This window comes from Myotis brandtii, unplaced genomic scaffold (assembly GCF_000412655.1).
Source record: "Myotis brandtii unplaced genomic scaffold, ASM41265v1 scaffold123, whole genome shotgun sequence".
Lineage (NCBI taxonomy): Eukaryota > Metazoa > Chordata > Mammalia > Chiroptera > Vespertilionidae > Myotis > Myotis brandtii.
The window spans coordinates 5,771,876-5,794,669 of NW_005354291.1; the positions used below are offsets into that span (position 1 = coordinate 5,771,876).

At 37.5% G+C, this 22,794-nt stretch overlaps 1 protein-coding gene across 3 annotated transcripts in view; it reads left to right on the forward strand.

Annotated features, from left to right (window-relative positions):
- Positions 1 to 22,794, forward strand: part of TRMT11 (tRNA methyltransferase 11 homolog) — a 43,398-nt gene that overhangs the window by 4,025 nt on the left and 16,579 nt on the right. Inside the window, exons 1-12 of one of the 3 annotated variants that reach the window (XM_014533771.1) lie at positions 1,934 to 1,982; positions 2,370 to 2,435; positions 3,562 to 3,635; positions 3,991 to 4,105; positions 5,570 to 5,651; positions 5,739 to 5,831; positions 6,067 to 6,201; positions 6,945 to 7,101; positions 14,548 to 14,628; positions 17,634 to 17,798; positions 19,134 to 19,206; positions 19,334 to 19,465. In XM_014533771.1, the coding sequence (XP_014389257.1) occupies positions 4,029 to 4,105; positions 5,570 to 5,651; positions 5,739 to 5,831; positions 6,067 to 6,201; positions 6,945 to 7,101; positions 14,548 to 14,628; positions 17,634 to 17,798; positions 19,134 to 19,206; positions 19,334 to 19,465 (995 nt within the window). In that variant the 5' untranslated portion in view covers positions 1,934 to 1,982; positions 2,370 to 2,435; positions 3,562 to 3,635; positions 3,991 to 4,028. Of the gene's footprint in view, positions 1 to 1,933; positions 1,983 to 2,369; positions 2,436 to 3,561; positions 3,636 to 3,990; positions 4,106 to 5,569; positions 5,652 to 5,738; positions 5,832 to 6,066; positions 6,202 to 6,944; positions 7,102 to 14,547; positions 14,629 to 17,633; positions 17,799 to 19,133; positions 19,207 to 19,333; positions 19,466 to 22,794 lie in introns of those variants that run through there. The other 2 variants (XM_014533772.1, XM_014533770.1) reach the window with 2 other exon arrangements.

A 22,794-nucleotide genomic window follows, 5' to 3' on the forward strand; every position in this document is an offset into this window, starting at 1 on the left:
AACCCCCCCCCCCCCACACACACACACACACAATGCAGCCAAATCTGATTCCCCATCATCCCCTGAATGATGCCTTTTGTGTTCCTGCTTTAGCCTGTAATCCATTTTTATCTAATTTGGATCTTTCCTTTCTCAATCTTCAATCTATTTATTTCATATAGCCAATATTCATTTAACTTACCTACATATTTGTTTATTGTCAGTTGCCTTTTTTAATAGTTTTGATCCTCTGCCAGAATTCTTGATTTTGTCTTTTATTCCCTTTAACATAGAAAGTACAATTCTGTTAAAGTATGTGACTGCTAAAAGGGGCCTGTAGGTCTGTTTCTATTATGTATGCCCCCCCCCGGGTTCTTTTTCATATGTGTACTGGGTTATTTTTTAAATATGTGCCAAATGTTGTATCTGTAAATTTATTTGAAGAAATAAAATATGAGGCCTAGGATGATGTAAGCCCTATGAAGAAGAAGGTAGGAGCACACAGGGTCATAACAATCTAGGATCACTTGAGCTCCTTTTCAAGTGTTACGTTTTGTTTCTGTTCTGATTCACAGGTCCCCTCCTGGGGTTTGTAGGTTTGGGGGATTCCAGTTTAAACTGGGTGGTTTATCAGCCTCCTTTCCTCCCCATTGGGTGGCCCTATTCTCTTTTTGTCCCTCTATCTTCATTAAGCTGTCCAAAGGGCTGCCTGCCTCCACAGCTGATGTGAAGGTCGGTAAATCTCCCCGGGAGCCTGTGGCTGCACCTTGGGCGGTCGTCCTCTCCCAGGTCTTGGTTTGATGATTCTTGTAATCTCTCCATGCCTCTAGCAGATGCCAGGTTTTTCTAGTTCTCAGCAGAAGACTTAATCTGAATTACCCGGTTTTCCATCACTGGAAGTCAGCCACCATTGAAACTTTTCTTCTAAAACTGAAGTCGTCTTTTCCTCCCTCGTCCTCTAATATAACTTATATATGTTTTGCTTTGCTTCTTTAAGAACACTCAATGTTTACACCTCACATTTCAGTTACTAGGTTAAATATTAACTTACCATAATTTGTGCTTAATAAATTCACAGTGATGCTCCCTAGTTAATCATTTATTTCTTTTTCTTAATTCAACATATATAGTCATCTAATTAACTGATCAGGACAGCAAAGTTAATTTGCAATGGGACTCTTGTCACTTTTGCCTGTTATTTGGTAAAATTGTTGGTCTTTTAACCACAGATTAATACATCACTAGTTATTTTAGTTTCTAGAGAAAGAATGGTTCCAGATATGGCTTGTAAACAAATATATTAACAATACTATGCTAGTAATAAAAAAATTAAAATACATTAAAAGTACCTTTTTTTTAATCAATTGACACAATAATGGTACAACAGCCAGTTGAGAAGTAGTGAAGCGAAATCAGTACTCTTACCTTATAATTTAGGACAACCCTTTAAGAAAGTATTTTGGCATATAAACTGTAAGAAGCCATAAAAATGTCATCTCTCTGGATATAGTAACCCTACTTATTGTGACTCATAAAGAAACCCAAAATATGGAAAAAGCCATATACTCATAAAATGTATATGTTAGCCTTATTTTAAACTGATAGAATTGAAAACCACCTAAATATTCAGCCTAAAGTATATTGTTTCCTATTGAAAAGTTTGCAGTACTGATGCCAAGGAGGAAAATCTTTATGCTATTACGATTCTAAGAGAAGAAAAGAGAATCTTAAACATGTTTGCAAACATGTTATTTCTTTTCTGAACATTCTCAAATCATCTATGTAATTTATTTTTATTGCTCTAGCATCAGTTTTACTAATCTGTAGTTCTTGTAATCTGTGCTTTTTTTTTTCTTTTCAAAATTAGGACAATTTCTGATCAAATCTTTTAGCAATTTTATTGTATAAAATTTCTCAGAAATGACTTACTATTTGTGACTCTCAATTTTTTTTTTAGAACCTGGAGATGTAATTTGTGAGGTATTGAATTTTAAATGCTTTAGGTAGGTCTTCAACCCACTCTTTTCATTTTTATTTTTTTAAATCTTCACCTGAGATTATTTTTTCCATTAATTTCTAGAGAGAGTGGACGGGAGGGAGGGAGGGGGAGAGAGAGAGAAACATCCACATGAGAGAGACAGGTTGATTGGTTGCCTCCCACATTCACCACTACGGGAGCTGGAAGGGGCTGGGGAACCTGCAGCCGAGATACCTACCCTTGCCTGGGAATCAAACTCGTGATCCTTCCATTTGAGGGCCGATACTAACCACTGAGCCAAACCAGCCAGGGCCCACTCTTTTCATTTTTAATTGTATTGTACTTACGTCTTTTAATACACTTTGCATTCTCTGTATTAAAATGTGTTCTCTCTATAATATTTTCAATATAGGAAATAAAGTCTTTGCTTTCACTTTTTGGAGGTCAGTTCACTAATAATCAGGAAACTTATGGAAAGGTAAGTTGAATTCATATTTTTCAGTAAATCATACATAATATAAATAGAATCTTGGATTTAAAGAGAAGAACTGCAAATGTTAAAGTTATAAAATTTAAAGAAACTCAAGATTATACTTTGGGATTTTATATGCATTAATTATTTTGGTCAAACTACATAAGAGAGCAACTACAAAATTAATCTGAAGTTTAAATAACCTTAAATTTGCTAGTATTGTCATTTATAGAGTCACTTATGAAAATGTTCTTGTTACCGGTGGCAGTAGGATATCCCTTTCTCCACTGAGTGCTGGGGGTGGATCCTTATGATATCTTGGGAAAAAGAATTTTCTGAGACTTGCACGAGAGGATGAATGAATGTTACTTGTGTGGAATTACGTCTCTGTGTTTCCTAAGTCTCATTTCCCTTAGTGTAGCTGGGGATTCAGTAGAGCTAAAGCAATTCAATGCCTAGAGTTTCTGTTCCATATTGCAGTCGGGTCCAGTTTAGCATCAGGCTGGTTGCAGTCCATTAGTCCATTGTGTGTGGGGTCCACATGGGCCGTGTGCGCAAATACAAGAAGCAGGATTCGAGCCAGGAGTCAACCAAGAGAAACCAGGAAAAAACCAAGAGAGCAAACTCCTTTGTTTAGGGGATTAAATATCTCAAAAATCTTCCTGAGTTTACAGTGGCCACGCCTACTCTGGCCACTGACCAGTCCCAGGTTTGACTGACAGGCAAGTACCTTCCTAATGCCACCCCAGGCACCTATTCTCCCACCTGTCCAGTTCCTTCCCCAGCAATCTGTGGGGAATGGACTGGTGGCTCCCTGAGGAGTGTTGAACTGCAGCTTCCTGGCAGAGCTGCCCAATGACTTGCCTATAATATTTGGCCTGCCCTTTTGCTCCTTTCCTGTTATTAATAACTAGATTAATTATAACAGTATCATTCTGATATTATAAAATAATATTTTATTAAAATGATTTACTTTTTTTACTATTAGAACAATGTTAATTTTGGTTAGAGTCAGATCACATATTGTCTAAAAGTAGCAAATAGGAATATCTCCTTATTGACTTCTTGAATAAAAGCATATGAGGCCATAAAGCCTATTTGAAGTAAGTTGTATGTTGTTTTTTTCTTTCAGTCTCCTTTTTGGATACTTACTATTCCCTCTGAAGATATTGCCAGAAACTTAATGAAACGGACAGTGTGTGCCAAGTAAGGAAAACTTACAATGTTCTTCTGCATCAGTGTATACAACACTTCTCATAAATACTCTGTCCTACTTTTTGCTATATTGGCAGAAAATAGAAGTGGTTAGTTGTTGGGGAAGTCAATTTAGCCTGCAGTTACCTGCATTTGCCACTGGATGGGGCTGGCGGGACAGAGGAGAGTTACCTGCTAAAACAGTGAAAGAATCTCAGTTTGAAATGCAGAAACACTTAGTTCAGAATAATTTTTTAAAACTTCTATATTAAGCAGAAGTATGGTATAAGATGTAAATGTTATGCTATTACATAGGATAAATGCCGCAGTTAATTATAACCAAAAATCTAAACTGTTTTTCTTGTAGATGGTTTTTAGTTGGATGAGCAGATTGTTGAATGTAAGATGACAAAAAGTGAGGACCGCCATGAAATAAGTTTTTCTGTTTTAGTTTTTAGAGGAGTTCTGATTATCGTAATTTGGTATGAGTTACACTGTTTATCCTACTTGAGTGTTTTCTAGAATTTATCATTGGCATTTTCTGTTTTTTCCTTTTGTTTCTCTTTTTATTGGAAAATTTTCTATTTTGGGGTTTGGAAGTTAAACTGTATTTTCAACATTCATCTTAAAATTGGGCCAACTTATGTTTGAGTTGCTTTGTTTTCTGAACATTTTGGCAGATTACTGAATGCCTTCTTTCCTTAAAAATAACATTTAATAATGCAGTGCAAATATGAATTTATGTATACCTAGTTTTATTAACATGGTTGGCAATATTGAGTAGACTATAAACCGATATTTAGTTAAATTCATCACAGTACTACCTCTAATCTCTTACACTAAAGCTTGTTAATGGGTCTAATGAATATTTAGTTAAATTCATCACTAATCTCTTACACTAAAGCTTGTTAATGGGTCTAATGTATTTAATAAAAATGACTAGACAATGGAAGCATAACTAAGAAACACATCCTTAATTAATTACTTCTTTAGATTAGCATATTAAAAGTTATGGCTCTCAAAGGTGTTTGATTTCCAAAGATGTGGTTCATTAGGTTTAAAGTAGTTGCTTGAGGACCAAGAACTTGTACACTTCCTTCAAAGCTCATATCTTCTGATGCATATATGTTATAAATGGTACAATTAACAATTATGTAATGATTATATAATAGTATATAATAATTTCTGTGGCTGTTTTTTATTTTCTGTATGTTTTGTATAGCTGAGGTCACTCCTTAAGTGATAACTGTGTAAGCGTAGGATTACTGTAGAGGCCCTCTTTCTATAAATTCAATACAAAGGAAAGGAGGAATTCATTTTCAAAAGATAATCTCAATTCTAATGGCATTGTTAATTACAGTTATAAAGTAGTTTAAATTTAGATGCACAGAACTGTGCTAATATGTAGATTGAGTTCTGTTTCAACTAATTCTAAGAACTATTTCACTGGTTGCAATGAAATGTTGCTTGTAATTGTTTAAATGTTCCTAGAAATATATGGAAGCTTAAGAATATTTTTTAATGTAAGAATTTCTGTAATAGTTATAAAAGTAATTGTTAGTTACTAAATGTTACTAAGTAATAGCTAAATATTAATAGTAACATTTTTATCCGGTCATTTTTCTTTTTGTTTATGGAGAAGACACTGGGAAAAATTGGATTTCCTGTAGCTTTTCACCCATTTACTACAATAACTTCAGACATTTTACTACATCATTTGTGATTTATGATAAATTTATCTGCTTATGTGTAAAGTTCAATTCCTCTGTGTAATTTGGACATAAGCTATATTTGTTTCCGGATACATATTCTCATTTGTAGTTTAGAAAACATAGGCAATACTTGTTTTAGTGGAATGAGCATAAAGAACTAGTGAAATCATTGTGACACATTACTGTGTGAACTGATCTCTTAACTGAGGTTAGTACTGATCATTTATTTCCTAGGTCCATATTTGAGCTATGGGGTCATGGGAAATCTCCAGAAGAGCTGTATAGTTCTCTCAGAAACTACCCTGTGGAGAAGATGGTGCGTAGTGAAGTGTGGTGTCATGTAGTCTGTCTGCAGATACTGTAGAATTCCTAAGCCTGAAGAACTTATCTGCTTTTATTTCAGGTTCCATTTCTACATTCAGATTCTACATATAAAATAAAGATTCACACATTCAATAAAACATTGACACAAGAAGAAAAAGTCAAACGAATAGATGTAAGTGAATTTAGCAAAACCAAAAAACCTGTGAAATTAATATAGTCTAACCCCTGTTGATATATAATAATTCCAATGTTTGTTACGTGTTTATTTAGTAGCACATTGTGTGCTAAGTATGTTTCATGTTTTGTTGAATTAAATCCTAATACCAAACTTATAAGATAGGTATTATATAAGCACTATTTTCCCTTTTACATTTTTATAGGACATTGGAATTACTTTTATTTTGTAGGCTCTTGAGTTTCTGCCATTTGAAGGAAAAGTAAATTTAAAGAAGCCACAGCATATATTCTCTGTTTTGGAGGATTATGGTTTGGACCCCAACTGCATTCCTGAGAATCCACATAATATTTATTTTGGTAGATGGGTAAGGAAATGTTCTTTTTACCTATTTAAGTTTATTTTCTTTCAAAGCTAAATTCTGGGCCTTTTTATTTAACTCTAGAGGTAGAACTTGATAGCAGCTGAAGAGTCAGAACTGCATGAATTAAAGTCAGTGAAAAATATGTGGTTATGTGGTTGGCTGGTTGGTTGGTTGGTTGGTTGTCCCCCCCCCCTTGGTTGGTTTGTTTTTCTAGAGATTTCGGGTCTAGGTAGGAGGTGTGTACCTGAAAACATTAACACAAGTCTTGTCAGAAAGTCTGAACTGCTTTCTCAGTAAAGCCGAGCGAGGGCCGAGTGCTCTGGTAGCTGAGGGACCTCATTTGCGGAGCTCTCCAGTCTAGGTTTCCATTCTGAAAAGAAATGAAATTACTGTAGAGTAGTTCTGTCCACTTCCCAGAGGCTCTAAGTGGGTGAGTGGAAGCTGTGGCTTATGTTACAGAATATTATTTAGAAGAAAAAAAAGATGGATAAAGCTTACTCACCACAAGCCCCTGCAATAATTGCATTCAAATTCAATTCAGATTTTGTTTGAAAAGTCAAAGTAAGTGACAACACATAAGAACTCAAGGTATTTGTCCACATTTTTTTTTTAAAGGAACAAGTTTAGAGCAGTAGTAAGTGGAAAGAAGTTTTCATCATCGAGATACTATGGTGGTTTTATTGTGAATGATTAGCTTAGATCTGTTCTGTACAGTTATACTAATTTGAAAAACATTTCTGATCTAGATTGCAGATGGACAGAGGGAGCTTATAGAGTCATACAGTGTCAAAAAGAGACACTACATTGGAAATACAAGCATGGATGCTGGTTTATCATTCATCATGGCCAACCATGGAAAAATAAAGAAAAATGATATTGTCTTTGATCCATTTGTTGGAACAGGTATTTTGATTTAACTGTTAAAGCTAGCTTAGAGATGTTGCTTGTTTATATAAATCAGAGTCATAGTAATATATTTTTTTTCATAGTAATATTTTTGCTAAAAGGTTAAATGGACAGAATAATCTTTTAATTATTATTAGTGCCTAAGAGATAACCACATATTTGTGTAATAGCCCGTATTTAACACTTTTGCCACTTCAAAGATGAATTTGTGTATTTTTTTCCAAGTAAACCACTAGGGGGAAGCATACTATACATTGCAATATCATACATTGTGGAAATGTTATGAAGCTATCTAGTTTATTTAAATAGGAAAATTCTGTGGGGGGAAGAAAGACTTAAGTGACAAAAAAAATGTGTCCATCTTTTAAAGTTGACAACCATATACTTTTCCATCCCTTGTAAGTAACCACCTTTTTTTGTTTGCTAGTTGATTCTTCCTGTGTTGTTTTCTATTTTTATTTTTGGTAGTGATTAGCAGATATATGTACATTTTATTTCTACTTTCTAACATAAAAGATAGCATAGTATATATGTTGTTTTTAAATTTTCTTTTTTTAGTACTTAACAGTATTTCCTGGAAATCACTTTCTATTTGTTCATAGAGATTTTCTTCATTCTCCTTTCCCCTATCCATCCCCACCCTCCCCTTTCCAACCATCAGTTTGTTCTCTGTATCTTTCGTTCTTTTTTATAATTGTACTCCATGGGTGTATATACTGTAATTTAGTCAGACAATTTCCTATACTTGGGCGTGGGTAGTTTCCAGTATTTTGCAGTTACAAATAAGGGTTGCAATGAATTATCTTGTACACTTATATCTTCATAATGTTATACACACACACACACACACACACACACACACATGCATATATGTATGTATATATCTAGGGTAAATTCCTAGAAGCTGGATTGCTGGGTTGAAGAGCGTATGCATATGTAGTTTTGTTAAATGTTACCAAATTCCTCTCAATTATATCATTTTACATTCTTGACAGCAATATATGAGAGTCCCTGTTTCCCTACAGCCTCACCAGCAGAGTGTATTATGAAGCTTTTGAAATTTTGCTATTCCATTGGATGAAAATGTATCTTAATGTAGTGTTAATTTGTATTTCTCTTGTTATGAGTGAAGTGTAATAAGTTTTTTTATTTTAAGGGTCATTTTTAGAACTTTTTTAAAATTATCTTTCATGTCTTTTGCCCATTTTTCTGTAGACTTTTTGGTCTCCTCAGTTTTAAAAAGTACTTTTCATGTTAGGGATTTTAGCCTCCTCTCTCCCCATACATGTATATAAAATATTTTCTCCCAATTTCCCATTTATCCTTTGATTTAGCATATAATAGCTTTTTACCATGCAAAAATTTTCCCTACATCCAATTTATAGAGGGATTAAGCTATGCATTTGGCTGGTACTTTGGTAGTCTTAATTTTTTCCTTTTAGATCTCTGGTCCATTTTGAGTTTATTTTCTTACACGTTGTGAAGAATGGATTTAATTTATCTTTTTCCAAATGCTAAGGCCTTTGTTAATCCCTAAACTTGTTCTTAGATGTTAAAACATTTTTTGAGATACATACATGTATATAAAGCTTAGTATGCACACATACACATAGACCAGATCATAGTTTAAAAATAGAGTTACCAATAGAGGTAAAACTTTCTTCCCTTCATGCAGATTAGACTGGGTATATTATGAAATGCTTACTTCCACAGCAAATGAGGTTTTCACTACTTTTCTTTTGGTAAGGACTGGGGAGACCTGCCCCTAAATTACTTTATGGCAGCTCTTGAAAGTGGGTAGCATGGCCTGGTCATTTTACTGGTTATGTATATATGGTACAGTTAATGGAAAATTGCAAGAAGCCCTTTACAAAGATGTTGCTAAAGTATCCTATATAATAAAAGCCTAATATGCAAATTGACCGAACGGCAGAACCATCAGTCGGTGGGCGGGGCCGTCGAGCAGGCAGCATCAGGCCAGCCAAGGCGGGTGCCAGTGGGCAGAGGGAGTAGACGGCAATTGAGGGACCGTGGTGACTGGTGGCAGCGGGGCGATGTGGGGGGTTGGGGCTGGCTGCTTGCCGGCCGGCGCCATCCCTCGATTGGCCCGCTGGTCACCTCCCGCAGAGGGAGGCCACCAGTGGCAGCAATGGGGGGTAGGGTCGGCCCCTTGGGGGGCGGGGCTGGCCCCTCGCTGGCTGGGGCCATTTCCCATCGGCTCACTGGTCACCTCCCGCAGGGGGAGGCCAGACTGTGGCTTAGGCCCGCTCCCCACAGGGAGCAGGCTTAAGCTGTCGGTTGGACTTCCCCCGAGGGCTCCCGACTGCGAGAGGGCGAAGGCCGGGCTGAGTGACCACCCTCAAGTGCATGAATTTTCGTGCACTGGGCCTCTAGTATTTTATAATTTGTGTTTGTAGTTTAAGCGTAGAATTAGGACTTTAGCTAGTTTTTGTTTTGAAACTGGTAATAGCCGATAGTTGTGAATAGACACAGTTCTTAAGCACAGTCTGTCCTCTTTCTAGGCCCTTTTGTCTCATTGATGGGTAGTACCTTCTGAAGGACTGGAGAAATAAGAAGCTCTGTGCCCTCCTCCATGGCCATATGATTTTCTCAGGGTTATAGACTAGGGTAGAAAGCTTCTGGGAGACTGAAAGGAGAGATACAATCTTTTCCTGCCCAAATACCTTTCCTTTTTCTGTGAGGTAATCTGCTACATTATCTAAAAGGACATGAGCTGTAGAAACACACTTTTCTTTCCATCTTAGCAAATATATTGATTCTCATTTTAAGATTTTTTTAAAAGCTGTGTATCTCTTTTCCTCACGGGGAAGATACATGTCATTGGGTCAATTCTCAATAGTTAAGCACTACTGTTCTGATATGAGCATGACTAAAGGAGTGATCAGCATGAGTGTGTTGAATACATACAATGGCATAGGCCTGCCTATTGTATGGTATAAAACTTGTGAATGGTATACAGCTCATACTAAGTGTGCAGCCTTACTTAATTTAACTTATTTTGTTTAATAACAAATTTTACTTTTGTTTTTCTAATTGGTAAGCTAATGTATATTTACTTCAGTTGCTGTTGACCCCAAAGGGGACAGTATGGCATAGACTACCATGAGAGCAAATAGAGTTAGTTTTAAATCCTTACTCTGTCAGTTACTATGTGAACTTGGGCAACATTCTTAACGTGTCTGGGCCTCACTTCCATCATTTGTGATATGGTAATAAGTAATACATTGTGAGGATTAAGTGAGGTCATATATGTCTATGAAATCCTTAGGAAGCTGCATGATGCATGGTAGACAGTCAGTGAACTGTATTGATTATCATTATTATTTTAAATTATTAAGAACTTAAGTGCCTTTTTGGTAAAGATGTTAGATATAGCCAATATGGAATGGTGTTGATGAACAATTGGGCCATGAACTTATTTTATAGTCTCTTCTTTGGCTAATTTTTCAAAATATTCTTAAGTTGCAACTGTTGGCAGATTATATCAGCAAGCAAGGAAATTGGAGACCTGCCCTAAATTACTTTATGGCAGCTCTTGAAAGTGGGTAGGTAGCATGGCCTGGTCATTTTACTGGTTATGTATATATGGTACAGTTAATGGAAAATTGCAAGAAGCCCTTTACAAAGATGTTGCTAAAGTATCCTATCTAATAAAAGCCTAATATGCAAATCGACCGAACGGCAGAACCATCAGTCGGTGGGCGGGGCCGTCGAGCAGGCAGCATCAGGCCAGCCAAGGCGGGTGCCAGTGGGCAGAGGGAGTAGACGGCAATTGAGGGACCGTGGTGACTGGTGGCAGCGGGGCGATGTGGGGGGTTGGGGCTGGCTGCTTGCCGGCTGGCGCCATCCCTCGATCAGCCCGCCGGTCACCTCCCGCAGGGGGAGGCCAGACTGTGGCTTAGGCCCGCTCCCCACAGGGAGCAGGCTTAAGCTGTCGGTTGGACTTCCCCCGAGGGCTCCCGACTGCGAGAGGGCGAAGGCCGGGCTGAGTGACCACCCTCAAGTGCATAAATTTTCGTGCACTGGGCCTCTAGTATTTTATAATTTGTGTTTGTCGTTTAAGCGTAGAATTAGGACTTTAGCTAGTTTTTGTTTTGAAACTGGTAATAGCCGATAGTTGTGAATAGACACAGTTCTTAAGCACAGTCTGTCCTCTTTCTAGGCCCTTTTGTCTCATTGATGGGTAGTACCTTCTGAAGGACTGGAGAAATAAGAAGCTCTGTGCCCTCCTCCATGGCCATATGATTTTCTCAGGGTTATAGACTAGGGTAGAAAGCTTCTGGGAGACTGAAAGGAGAGATACAATCTTTTCCTGCCCAAATACCTTTCCTTTTTCTGTGAGGTAATCTGCTACATTATCTAAAAGGACATGAGCTGTAGAAACACACTTTTCTTTCCATCTTAGCAAATATATTGATTCTCATTTTAAGATTTTTTTAAAAGCTGTGTATCTCTTTTCCTCACGGGGAAGATACATGTCATTGGGTCAATTCTCAATAGTTAAGCACTACTGTTCTGATATGAGCATGACTAAAGGAGTGATCAGCATGAGTGTGTTGAATACATACAATGGCATAGGCCTGCCTATTGTATGGTATAAAACTTGTGAATGGTATACAGCTCATACTAAGTGTGCAGCCTTACTTAATTTAACTTATTTTGTTTAATAACAAATTTTACTTTTGTTTTTCTAATTGGTAAGCTAATGTATATTTACTTCAGTTGCTGTTGACCCCAAAGGGGACAGTATGGCATAGACTACCATGAGAGCAAATAGAGTTAGTTTTAAATCCTTACTCTGTCAGTTACTATGTGAACTTGGGCAACATTCTTAACGTGTCTGGGCCTCACTTCCATCATTTGTGATATGGTAATAAGTAATACATTGTGAGGATTAAGTGAGGTCATATATGTCTATGAAATCCTTAGGAAGCTGCATGATGCATGGTAGACAGTCAGTGAACTGTATTGATTATCATTATTATTTTAAATTATTAAGAACTTAAGTGCCTTTTTGGTAAAGATGTTAGATATAGCCAATATGGAATGGTGTTGATGAACAATTGGGCCATGAACTTATTTTATAGTCTCTTCTTTGGCTAATTTTTCAAAATATTCTTAAGTTGCAACTGTTGGCAGATTATATCAGCAAGCAAGGAAATTGAGGATTAAAATGTAAACTTTCATTCTCTGAAAGTGATGAAAATAATTGGTCCAGGTGTCTGCCAGCGTAGGTAGCTGTGGTGTGATTTGATGACGGAGTCTGCAACTGTAGCTCTGATCCTTCTCACCTTCCCTCACAAGTGAACCGGCTCCTTTGGCAGCTGAGAGAGAATACTCCCAGGAGACTGCTGTTCCTTTGGCTCTGCCTGCAGATGGCCCGGAGGTGTAAGGGAAGGAGTGTGGCTCCTTTTGAAATGTTATCATTGCAAAATGATAGACACAGGTGCTGGGAAACTGACCGTCCTGGTTCTGGGGGGACTAGAGGGAAAGGTGAGGAGAGAGGAATCGATCCCTGTGGGTGTGGGGAGCAGTCTCTGCTTCCCATTGTGTCCACAGTTCTCTGTGGTTTCCTTTCCCTGAGTTTTATAGTTTATGAAAATTTCTCTATTCTAGCAATATCCTCTTGCTTAGGCTGCTAGTTTAGTTTATTTGAGGTTTTTTAAAGGATAAAATAGATGTTAATAGTATCTCCATTTTTCTCCTTTTTCCTTTTCTTTCAGCAAAACCAAAGCCAGTCTCTCATTTTCACACTTTGTGAAGCTTTCCACATAAATCTCTAAAGATGAAAAACAGGCATTAATTTCTTTGTCATAAGTAAAATTCATGTATTGGGTCCTTTTGCTTATATGATATTACCCTAACCTTAAAGTGGTTGCTTTTTAAGTAATGAGAAATCAAAACACTGAGTCTGTGGTATTTTTACACTTGAAAGCATGTAATATCAGGTGAGTCCATTACCTGCCCCCTCAACACTTCATCCCTGCATTTTATCACCCCTTCATCCACCAGAAAGCTTCCAGGAAAGTCCAGCTGAGGTATAGCTAAATGCAAAAAGTGCTTCAATTGAATGGAAAAAAACAATTAGATGATTGACAGTGGTTATTCAGTGACTAGATCAGAGAAGCTACTTCATAATGATTTTATTTAAAACTTTAAAAGCTTAAAGGGCACAGAGGTAACTAACAGATTATTCATCTCCTTGCAGCAGTGTACTCTAAATTGGGTCTGCTCAAAACTCACTAGCCAAATGGATAAGGTTCTGTTTAAGGAAGCACAGGAAAGCTTTTCTGTTCCCTTGACAACTAGCTCTTCTAGGTGAGTATCTGCCTTAATTGGCAGACTTGTAGTAATTCCTCATAATTTGGGTGAAGTGATTTTGTGAGTATTCTACCTCATCACATACAGTAACTTTCCCAAATAGGGACTGTTCCATTTGTAGAGTAAGAGTTATGAGGACCTACTTACCTTACCTCTCACACGAATGCGTTTGTAGTTAGTATGAGGGAACCTAGGTTTTGGCTTTTGCTCTGCTTTTAGTCCTGCATTTCTCTTCTTCAGGGACTCCAATAGGAAGTAGCCAGTTATAATATTTTTCATGGGAAAAGTATTTGTAAGTACATGCTACCAGACTGTGTTTTAAATGGCTATGGGGGAACACTATTCATTTATAGATCTTGACCCTCTGGAGGCACTACCCATCTTAATTTTAGAGATTATATTTCAAAGTATATTAAGGAAATAGCCCTAGTTATTTTCCCTTGGCAAAGTCTGTGTACAGTCTAGAATGTACTTCTGTTTTCAGTTTGACCTTTCTATAGAATAGTAAACAGAAAAATGGTATTAATTGTGTGTTTCATAGTAGTTATTTAGAACTTAATATTTATAGTTTTAAAATGAGGTCATTGCCTTACTAGTTATAGAAATAACTATTTTTTACTCTAATATTTTAATTTTTGCAAGGATTAATGTCTTACATAGTAATTATGTCCACTTGAATTATTTGAAACTCTGACTTCAGTGCCTTTGAGCCCAGTGGTCAGAATTTATTTATTGCCAGCTCTTTGTGTAGCAATCATCTGCTCATTTGTAAAAAAGGAGCAAGATGCTTTGCATGGATCTCTCAGAATGAGATGAAAATAATATCAAAATATACATTATTTTGAAACCCCCCCCCCAAAAAAAAGAGATAATTTTCTATAAGTATTGCTGTTTAGAGTAATGATGCCAAGTCATACATTAATTACCTGCTTTGTGACCGCTGTAGTGAGCATGGCTTAGGATTTGTTTCTTTTAGTTTGGAGGCCAGGACCATTGTCCTTCTAGGATACTCTGCCTGCAGCTAGTTTGTAAGAATCTAAGTGGAAGAAATAAGAGTCTGGGACTTTCTGGTTAACATATCATAACTGTGGTTTTTTTCAGGTGGCCTTCTGATAGCATCTGCTCATTTTGGAGCATATGTATACGGGACAGACATAGACTATAACACAATTCATGGCTTGGGTGAGTATGGTTCTAGACCAGCCGTGGGCAAACTACGGCCTGGGACAGACATAGACTACAACACAGTTCATGGCTTGGGTGAGTATGGTTCTAGAGTCTAGACCAGCCGTGGGCAAACTACGGCCCGCGGGCCGGATCCGGCCCGTTTGAAATGAATAAAACTAAAAAAAAAAGACCGTACCCTTTTATGTAATGATGTTTACTTTGAATTTATATTAGTTCACACAAACACTCCATCCATGCTTTTGTTCCGGCCCTCCGGTCCAGTTTAAGAACCCATTGTGGCCCTTGAGTCAAAAAGTTTGCCCACCCCTGGTCTAGACAGTGTTGCAGTCTTTGCTTTTGTACCAAATGTGCCTTTAAAATAGATATTTTTATATGGTATTATACATCCACTTTTACTGTTAAGAATGAAGAGTTGTGGTATAATATAGTTTTACTTATTTTTACAATAAGACTTCCTTGGGTATCTGCTTTTTACGAAGTGATCCTGGGGGAACACAGTGATGAATAAGAAAAGGCCCTCCCTCAGAGGTATTGTGGTCTTAGTAAGAGAGGTTTTTTAAAAGGAGGCGAACTATAAGGTCGTGAACTTTAGGGTTGGGAGAGAAGAACTAGGAGAGAGCCATTTTGTAATCAGCATGACTGTGTTAATAAAAAATACAGTTTTTATCTGAAGATTGCTTGCTTTTGAGGGGATTTTGGAAAGTAGTTTAAAATCTGGAAGCTTTGCTGATGATGTGTTATTCAATGAAATTGAATCAAACTGTAAAAGTAATTCCTTATAGCTGAATGGTATTAGAAATGTCAGGTTTCATTGATGATTTTAAAGTTGTTTGTATATACTAGTTAAATTATTGCAGCCAGAATCAGCCCTTAAAATACTCTTTTCTGCCGAAACCGGTTTGGCTCAGTGGATAGAGCGTCGGCCTGCAGACTGAGGGGTCCCGGGTTCGATTCCGGTCAAGGGCGTGTACCTTGGTTGCGGGCACATTCCCAGTAGGAGATGTGCAGGAGGCAGCTGATCGATGTTTCTCGCTCACCGATGTTTCTAACTCTCTATCCCTCTCCTTCTTCTCTGTAAAAAATCAATAAAAAATATATTTAAAAAAGAGAGAGAGGTTGACATAAAGTTAGAGAGATCTAGTGCTTCTTTCATAAAAATCCTGTTACAAATCATGTAACTAAAGTAGATTTGTGGTTGCTCAGGGCCTGAGAGGCTTCGGAGAGGGAAGTAGCTGACAACTACAAGGCTTCTTTCTGGGGCCATGAAAACGTTCTAAAATTGGCTGTGCTGATGCACGCACCGATCTGTGATGCCAAAAACCACTGAATTGTGCACTTTAAATGGGTGAGTGGTATAGTATGTAAATTATATATCAAAATAGCTGTTTTCAATACTCTTTTCCTTTTTCCCGTTCAGTGTAAATTATTATATAGGTGAAAATTTATTATGCGTTCTTTTGCTAAAGCAATTCGATATATTGTACTTGATGACCTGTCTTTTTTCCTGTCTTGACTATAAGGAATTTAGTAATATTTATCATAAGGAAAATGAGTTGTATTTAATCAAATTCACCTAAGTAAGCTAACCAGAAAAAAATATTATTTGTCTGCAATATGTTAGAGTAGACAAAGTATTAGTACAGCTTGCATTTAGTAGAAGTGGTATGTTTGCTTTAAGGAAATTGTCATATGTAATTTATTTGAATTTTTATTTATGAAAGTTGTGTTTAAAACTTGTTACAACCTTTCAGTGTACTTGGGTAGAATTCTGATGGACGTAGCATTTCCTCAGAGCTCATCCAAGATGCTGTTAGATATGTTCATTCTGATCTCTTACTGTCCTCAAATATCCTCAAGTTTCTCCTATTTTTAAAAATACAAAACCTTTTCTGTCAATCCTGTAGACACCTTCTAGCTGCCATTTTGTTTTCCTCTTATTTTGCCAAAGTACTTCTTGAAAAACTAGTATTTTCTTGCTATCTCCCCTTCTTCATCTCTCATTCTCTGGTGCCCATTATTTGTCAGCTTTCATGCCTACTGAAAGCTCTAAGGCCACAGATTTACAGCATTTGGCAGTGCTGACGTTTATAATGTCTCCTTTGGTCCCCGAGACAGTACTCTCAGCAGGTTGTACTTTATGTCCTTGGCTTCCATTGCAGCCTCTGTAAGGCCCACAGTTTTCTTTGTTCTGTGTTTACACATTGCTTTTCTCCGGCATCTCTCTGCCCCCTTCTCCTGTCAACACTACATTATGCAGTCATGTCATTCTTCTCCTTTTGACATTTAAGTTGTTTTTATTGTGAAGTAGAACATTATACAGATGAGTGTATAAAAATAGAATAAATATAAAACAAACATGCATGTAACTGCCACCTAGGTTAATAATGTCATTCATTCTTACGGATTTAAGTTAAGTTTCTATACTGGTGACTCCTATGTGTGTATATTCTGACCTCCGACTACCTGCTGAATAGCTCTTCCTGAATGTTGTGTAGGTAGCTCACAAGCAAGATTGATGTATCTCAAGTGAATCACATCTTTTTTCCTAAGCTTGTTTTTCCTCTTGGTTTCTGTCATCTTAATTGATGGTATCCCATCATCCACTTTTGTTTCCTAAACTAGTACTTTTGAATAACTTCAATCCTGGTGTAACTTTTCATCTGTAATGTCTCCATTCCCCCCTCTCCCCTCACTTCCTGATCACATGCATTTCCCAAATTAGCTTTCTTAGTTTTTGTTTCATTGATCTCATTCATCACTACATCAGACTGTTTGGTGCTAGAGGAAAGGGACCGTATTTTATTCAACTCTGTATCTTACTAGTATATGCTTTGAACTCAAAATATATTTTTATAATAAGTTAAAATAAATGTTTATTTGTATAATAAAAGGGAGATTTTTTAAGTGAAAGCAAGTTTTATTTGAATAAATGTAGGTTTAGATGAGTTAAATATTACTTTGATTTAGTACTTCCTGTCTTTCTTTTTCTCTCACTTCAGGAAAGGCTAGTAGGAAAAACCAGAAATGGAGAGGACCAGATGAAAACATTAGGGCAAATCTCCGTCAGTATGGGTTAGAGAAGTATTACCTTGATGTCCTGGTTTCTGATGCATCCAAACCTTCCTGGAAGAAGGGCACATATTTTGATGCAATCATCACTGATCGTAAGTTTGCTTTTATACAAAAGTAGGAGTAGGATTCGTTTCCTGAAGTCATTCACATTTAAAATACAAACTTTACACACACACACACACACACACACACACACACACACACACGATGCCAACTTGTACTGGTATTCCCCCCACCCCCATCTTCTCATAGTGAGAAGGAAAAAATTTGTGAATTAAGGTAGGGTACCCATTTAATAGTCAAGAGTTTACTGTTTAGTTTTCATAAACTATGTATATTAACTTGTTATCCCTTTATTTCTTCAGCTCATTTTTTGAGGCATATATTTGTTTTCGTGTTTGTTTTATATTTGGCTATAGTTGGTCATTAGTATACCCACTGCATCCAAAATGTCATTTGCAATTATGGTATCAGATTTCGAAGAAGAGATTTCATGTATCACACATTTTTTCCATGTGTAAGTTTTTGTGTGTTTTTGTAGTGCCTGTTTGCACTGACATCTCCTTTCTAGAGTTACAAGAAATTCTGTGGACACTGGGCTTGCGAACGCACTGAGCTTCAGGAATACACAGGACAACTGTTCTGTGCCTCATGAGTTCTTGGGCTTTTCTGGCACCCTATATAAGAACAGATCTGCCTTTTCTAAAGTATTTGGCAGTAAATCTATAAATAGTGGCAAGTGTATCTCAACCCTTCCATCTCAGCTCATTTTAGTTCTTAGGTAACTTAGATGGTATCACATCTAACAAAAGAACAATTACGAAGGCATTATAATGTCAGCATGAAGATACTTTATGAAAACTGGGTAACTTTTTAACTATCTACTTTATTGTTGCTTTCATTATATATTTACATAAAATGTAGTTTTTTCTCTGATGAATTGAGAATAAGTTGTATATATTGTGGCCCTTTACCCCTATACTTCAGTGTGTCATTTCCTAAGAATAGGGATAGACTCTTAGATAGCAAAAGTACAGCTACCAAATGCAATAGTTGAATCTACAGTTTGCCATCAATTTTGTCAAATGACCCAATATCATTTATAGCATATTTCCCCCTCTAGCATAGTATCCTAGTGTCAGGTATTGCATTAGTAATCATATCTTTTAAGCTTCCTTTAATTTGTAACACTTTCAAAGCCTTTCTCTGTCTTTATGACACTGACATTTTTGAAGAACACATGGCCTGCCTGTCCTTCCAAACCTTTTAAATCAAATGTTCTTTGTGTTACACATTCTCAGCTGGAATATTGCAGAGGTGACGTGTATCCTTCTCGGTGTCACAGCTGGAGGCACATGAGTCCATCTGCCCCTCACTGGGGAGTAGGTGACTTTTGACTACCTGTGTTACCTGTGTTTTCTGTCTAGCTCCATATGGTATCAGGGAATCTACAAGAAGAACAGGTTCACAGAAGGAAATCCAGAAGGGGATAGAAAAATGGTAAGTGAAAGCTAAATATGGTGTGTTTCTACTTTGAGAACAAGCATGTTGCTTCTTGCTAATTAACTCAGTTTTTAACAGCCTTAAAGATTTTTACTCATTTTGATTTTTTTTTTTTTTTGTCTAGTCCAGAAAGCCATGTTCCTGTTTCCTTGAATTATCATCTGAGTGATATGTTTTTTGACCTGTTAAACTTTGCAGCTGAGACCCTCACATTAGGTGGAAGACTAGTCTATTGGTTACCAGTATACACACCAGAGTATGTAACATTAAATTATTTTATTTTTATATGATGTTTGTATATATAGCATATTTTTTTCACTAATTGTCTTTAGGATAAATATTTTTTTACGTAGTAAAATGGTAGTCTTTGTTTACCTATATACATGTATAAAACTGGCCCCTTCCTCTTATTGACGGGATTACTTTGACCTGTTCATTTGATGTCAGGGGTTAATAAACTATGGCCAGTGGGCCACATATGGTCCTTAGCCTGCTTCTGTAAGGTTTTTGAGCTAAGACTGGTTTTATATTTTTAAAGGGTTAAAAACAACAACAAAAAGAACAATATGTGACAGAAACATACATGGCCCACAAAGGCTAAACTATTTACTCTCTAGCCCTTTAGAGAAAAAGTTTGCCAATTCCTATTGTACCCACACTGGACTCAGTGCCTGATATAGCTGCTGTTCAGTGGCTGTTTTTCCAGGCCACAAAGAGGTAATTTCTAACAACTTCACTGAGTGATTCGTGTACCTACTACTAGCTAGCTTTAATAGATATTGGCTATAATGATCGCATTGAATGCAATGCATCTTTTTAAATAACTAATACCAATATAAAAACTATGCATATGCTTAAGGTCCTGATTATGTTCAACATTATTGGTTTGGGTTTTATTATTCAGTAATTATTAATTATAAATAGAGCTGTGTATATCAACAATGAAAGACAAGATGTCTTGAACAAGATGAGATCCTTAGATTGGAAAGATAGTAGCAAGATCAAAATTGGGCTATTCTTCAATTTGCCTTAGAAATCTTTAAAAAAAAAATTACGCAAGTAAGCTTGCTGCTGGAATTTAGCTTATCTAAGGCAAGAGCCATTTTTGCACAGACATAAATAAATGTTCTCTCTGAAAATATTAATAAAACCCCATCTATCAGTTCACATACCAGATACCTGGGATCTGGCAGAATGTTGGATTACGTGAACATAGTACTGGGAATAAAGAAACCAATAAGCTAGCTTGCTTTTTACTTTAGAGAAGTCATTTCACTCCTTAGAATTAACTTTCCTTATTTCTAAAATGAAGAAGTTAAATGAGATAAACACTGGCAACAAAAACATAAGCTGAATCGGCATGAATGTTTAGTCTTCTTATCAGCTAATAAACAAATACACGGCTAAAGTTAGGCCAGGCCTTTGCAACTTCCAATGCAATGTTTATAAAACAAACAACAGAAAACAGCACAGCTTTCAACTGCCATTAAGAAAAGACAGACAACTTTAACATTTCTAAAATGCTTTTTGTATAATTATGTATAGTGAATGTAAGAAAAAGAAAAATTACATGCTATAATCAAGTTCTGGTATTATTCCTTAAACCCAGGACATTTTGAAAAGTATAAGACATAGTAAAAACAAAATACTACCTAAAAGCTTAGTTATTTGTGAAGAATTGTTAGAGCTGATGATTGAAAATGGATTTTCTCACTGTCTGGTTTTAAAGTGCAGTCAACAAACTTCTGTTTTTCTTCCTTGAGTCTAGATTCTCCCCACTCTAGTATATCAGATTTTTTACCAGTATCTAGATGCTCTGTATCTTTTCTCCTTTGTGTATTCTGTCCCCATTGCTTAATATACTCTTCTTCCCTCAGCTGGTAAAATTCCAGTCCTCTTTCAAAGCCTTACTTAATTGTCACTACTTCTGTGAACTTTTCCCAACCCTTCTCAGCAGAATTCTCAATCCTTCATCTGAGCTCTCATAGTTTACTAGGGGCCCAGTGCACAAATTCATGCACCTTGAAAGGAACTGTGGGCTGTGAGGCGGTAGGCACAGGGTTGGTCTCAGCCCATCCTCTGCACTTCCCGCTCAGCCCCTCCCGCCGTGGCCCCCAGTCCCCTGCCTGCCGGTAGCCACGCTCCCGCTGCCGCCACTCCTACGTGCTAACATCACCGGCCTCGCTTGCACCCGCTGACAGCATGGAGCGATTAGAGCCGGCACCAGCAGCGGGTACAAGTGGCAGCTGCTGCCCCAATCATCCCTCAGGAGCAGGGGGAGGTGGAGAAGTCCTCAAGGGCGATCAGGGCCGGCAGCCGCTGCTCACACTCAGTGATGGTGCCGAGTTATCGATACCGGTGCTGGGCACCGGCAGTGAGTGCAAGCAGTGGCTCCAGCGCCGGCTGCGGGTGCGACCGGGGCCGGCGCTGGCAGCAGGTGCGAGCACTGGGCTAGACCGTGGTGTGCGGGAGCAAAGATTTTTTAGTAACCACCAGAGGCTCGCCCTGATCACAGCGACTGGCACCCTGCCTTGGTCTGGCACCCCGCTCACCTGCTCCACCATCTCGCCACACTGCAGATGCCCGCCATGTTTCACGCATGCCCCCTGGTGGTCAGCACACGTCATAGCAACCAGTTGTTCGGTTGTTCTGCCATTTGGTCTATTTGCATATTAGCCTTTTATTATATAGGATTCTTGCCACTCAGAGAGACTTGCAACATAAAATTACTGTAGACCATTGGTATATGTGGGTTTATTATTCAAAATCATAACTACTTGAAAATGATCCTGAAGAGTTGAGTAATATTCCTTTGGACAGGGCGTGAGTTCCACTCCTGTGTGACTGATGTTATAGGAGTTGCTAAGTTATTTGACCAGGTTCCACATGTCCATAGGGGGTTGTTTTCTGAAGTGATTAGAAACCGTTTCTTTGTGAACGATGTCCTTTAATAGAGATCCAGTTGGTAGTGCACATGATAAAAATGCTGACAAAGAGAAGAAGCTTAATAAAGTGCCTCAAAGTAGGATTGGGGGATAAAATTTAATTGTAATAAAATTAATTTTGTGGCTCAGAGCAGTGAACAGAACATGTTTTTCATGTCACATCTAGGAAACAGAAAAAAGTGATTTCTTAAACTGTTTTCAGTAAGTGCTCCAATCAATAACAAATCTGTTTCTCAAATGGGAGGTGAAACTGTAGTAGCATTTCAAAATAGCCTGAGGCATGAAAATTCACAAGAAAATAAGTGATTTTCAAAATTGATTCATGGAAAAGCTAGGGCCTATATATATAGTCTTTTTTGGCTTTTATAAAAATGTTAAAACGTAATTTGTATACCATGCAAGTCACCCTTTTAAAGTCCATGGTTTTTAGTATATCCACAAAGTTATGCAACCATCACCATTGTCTAATTACAGAGCATTTTTAAAAAAATAGATTTTATTGATTTTTTACAGAGAGGAAGGGAGAGGGATAGAGAGTTAGAAACATCTATCAGCTATCTCCTGCACACCTCCCACTGGGGATGTGCCCGCAACCAAGGTACATGCCCTTGACCGGAATCGAACCTGGGACCCCTCAGTC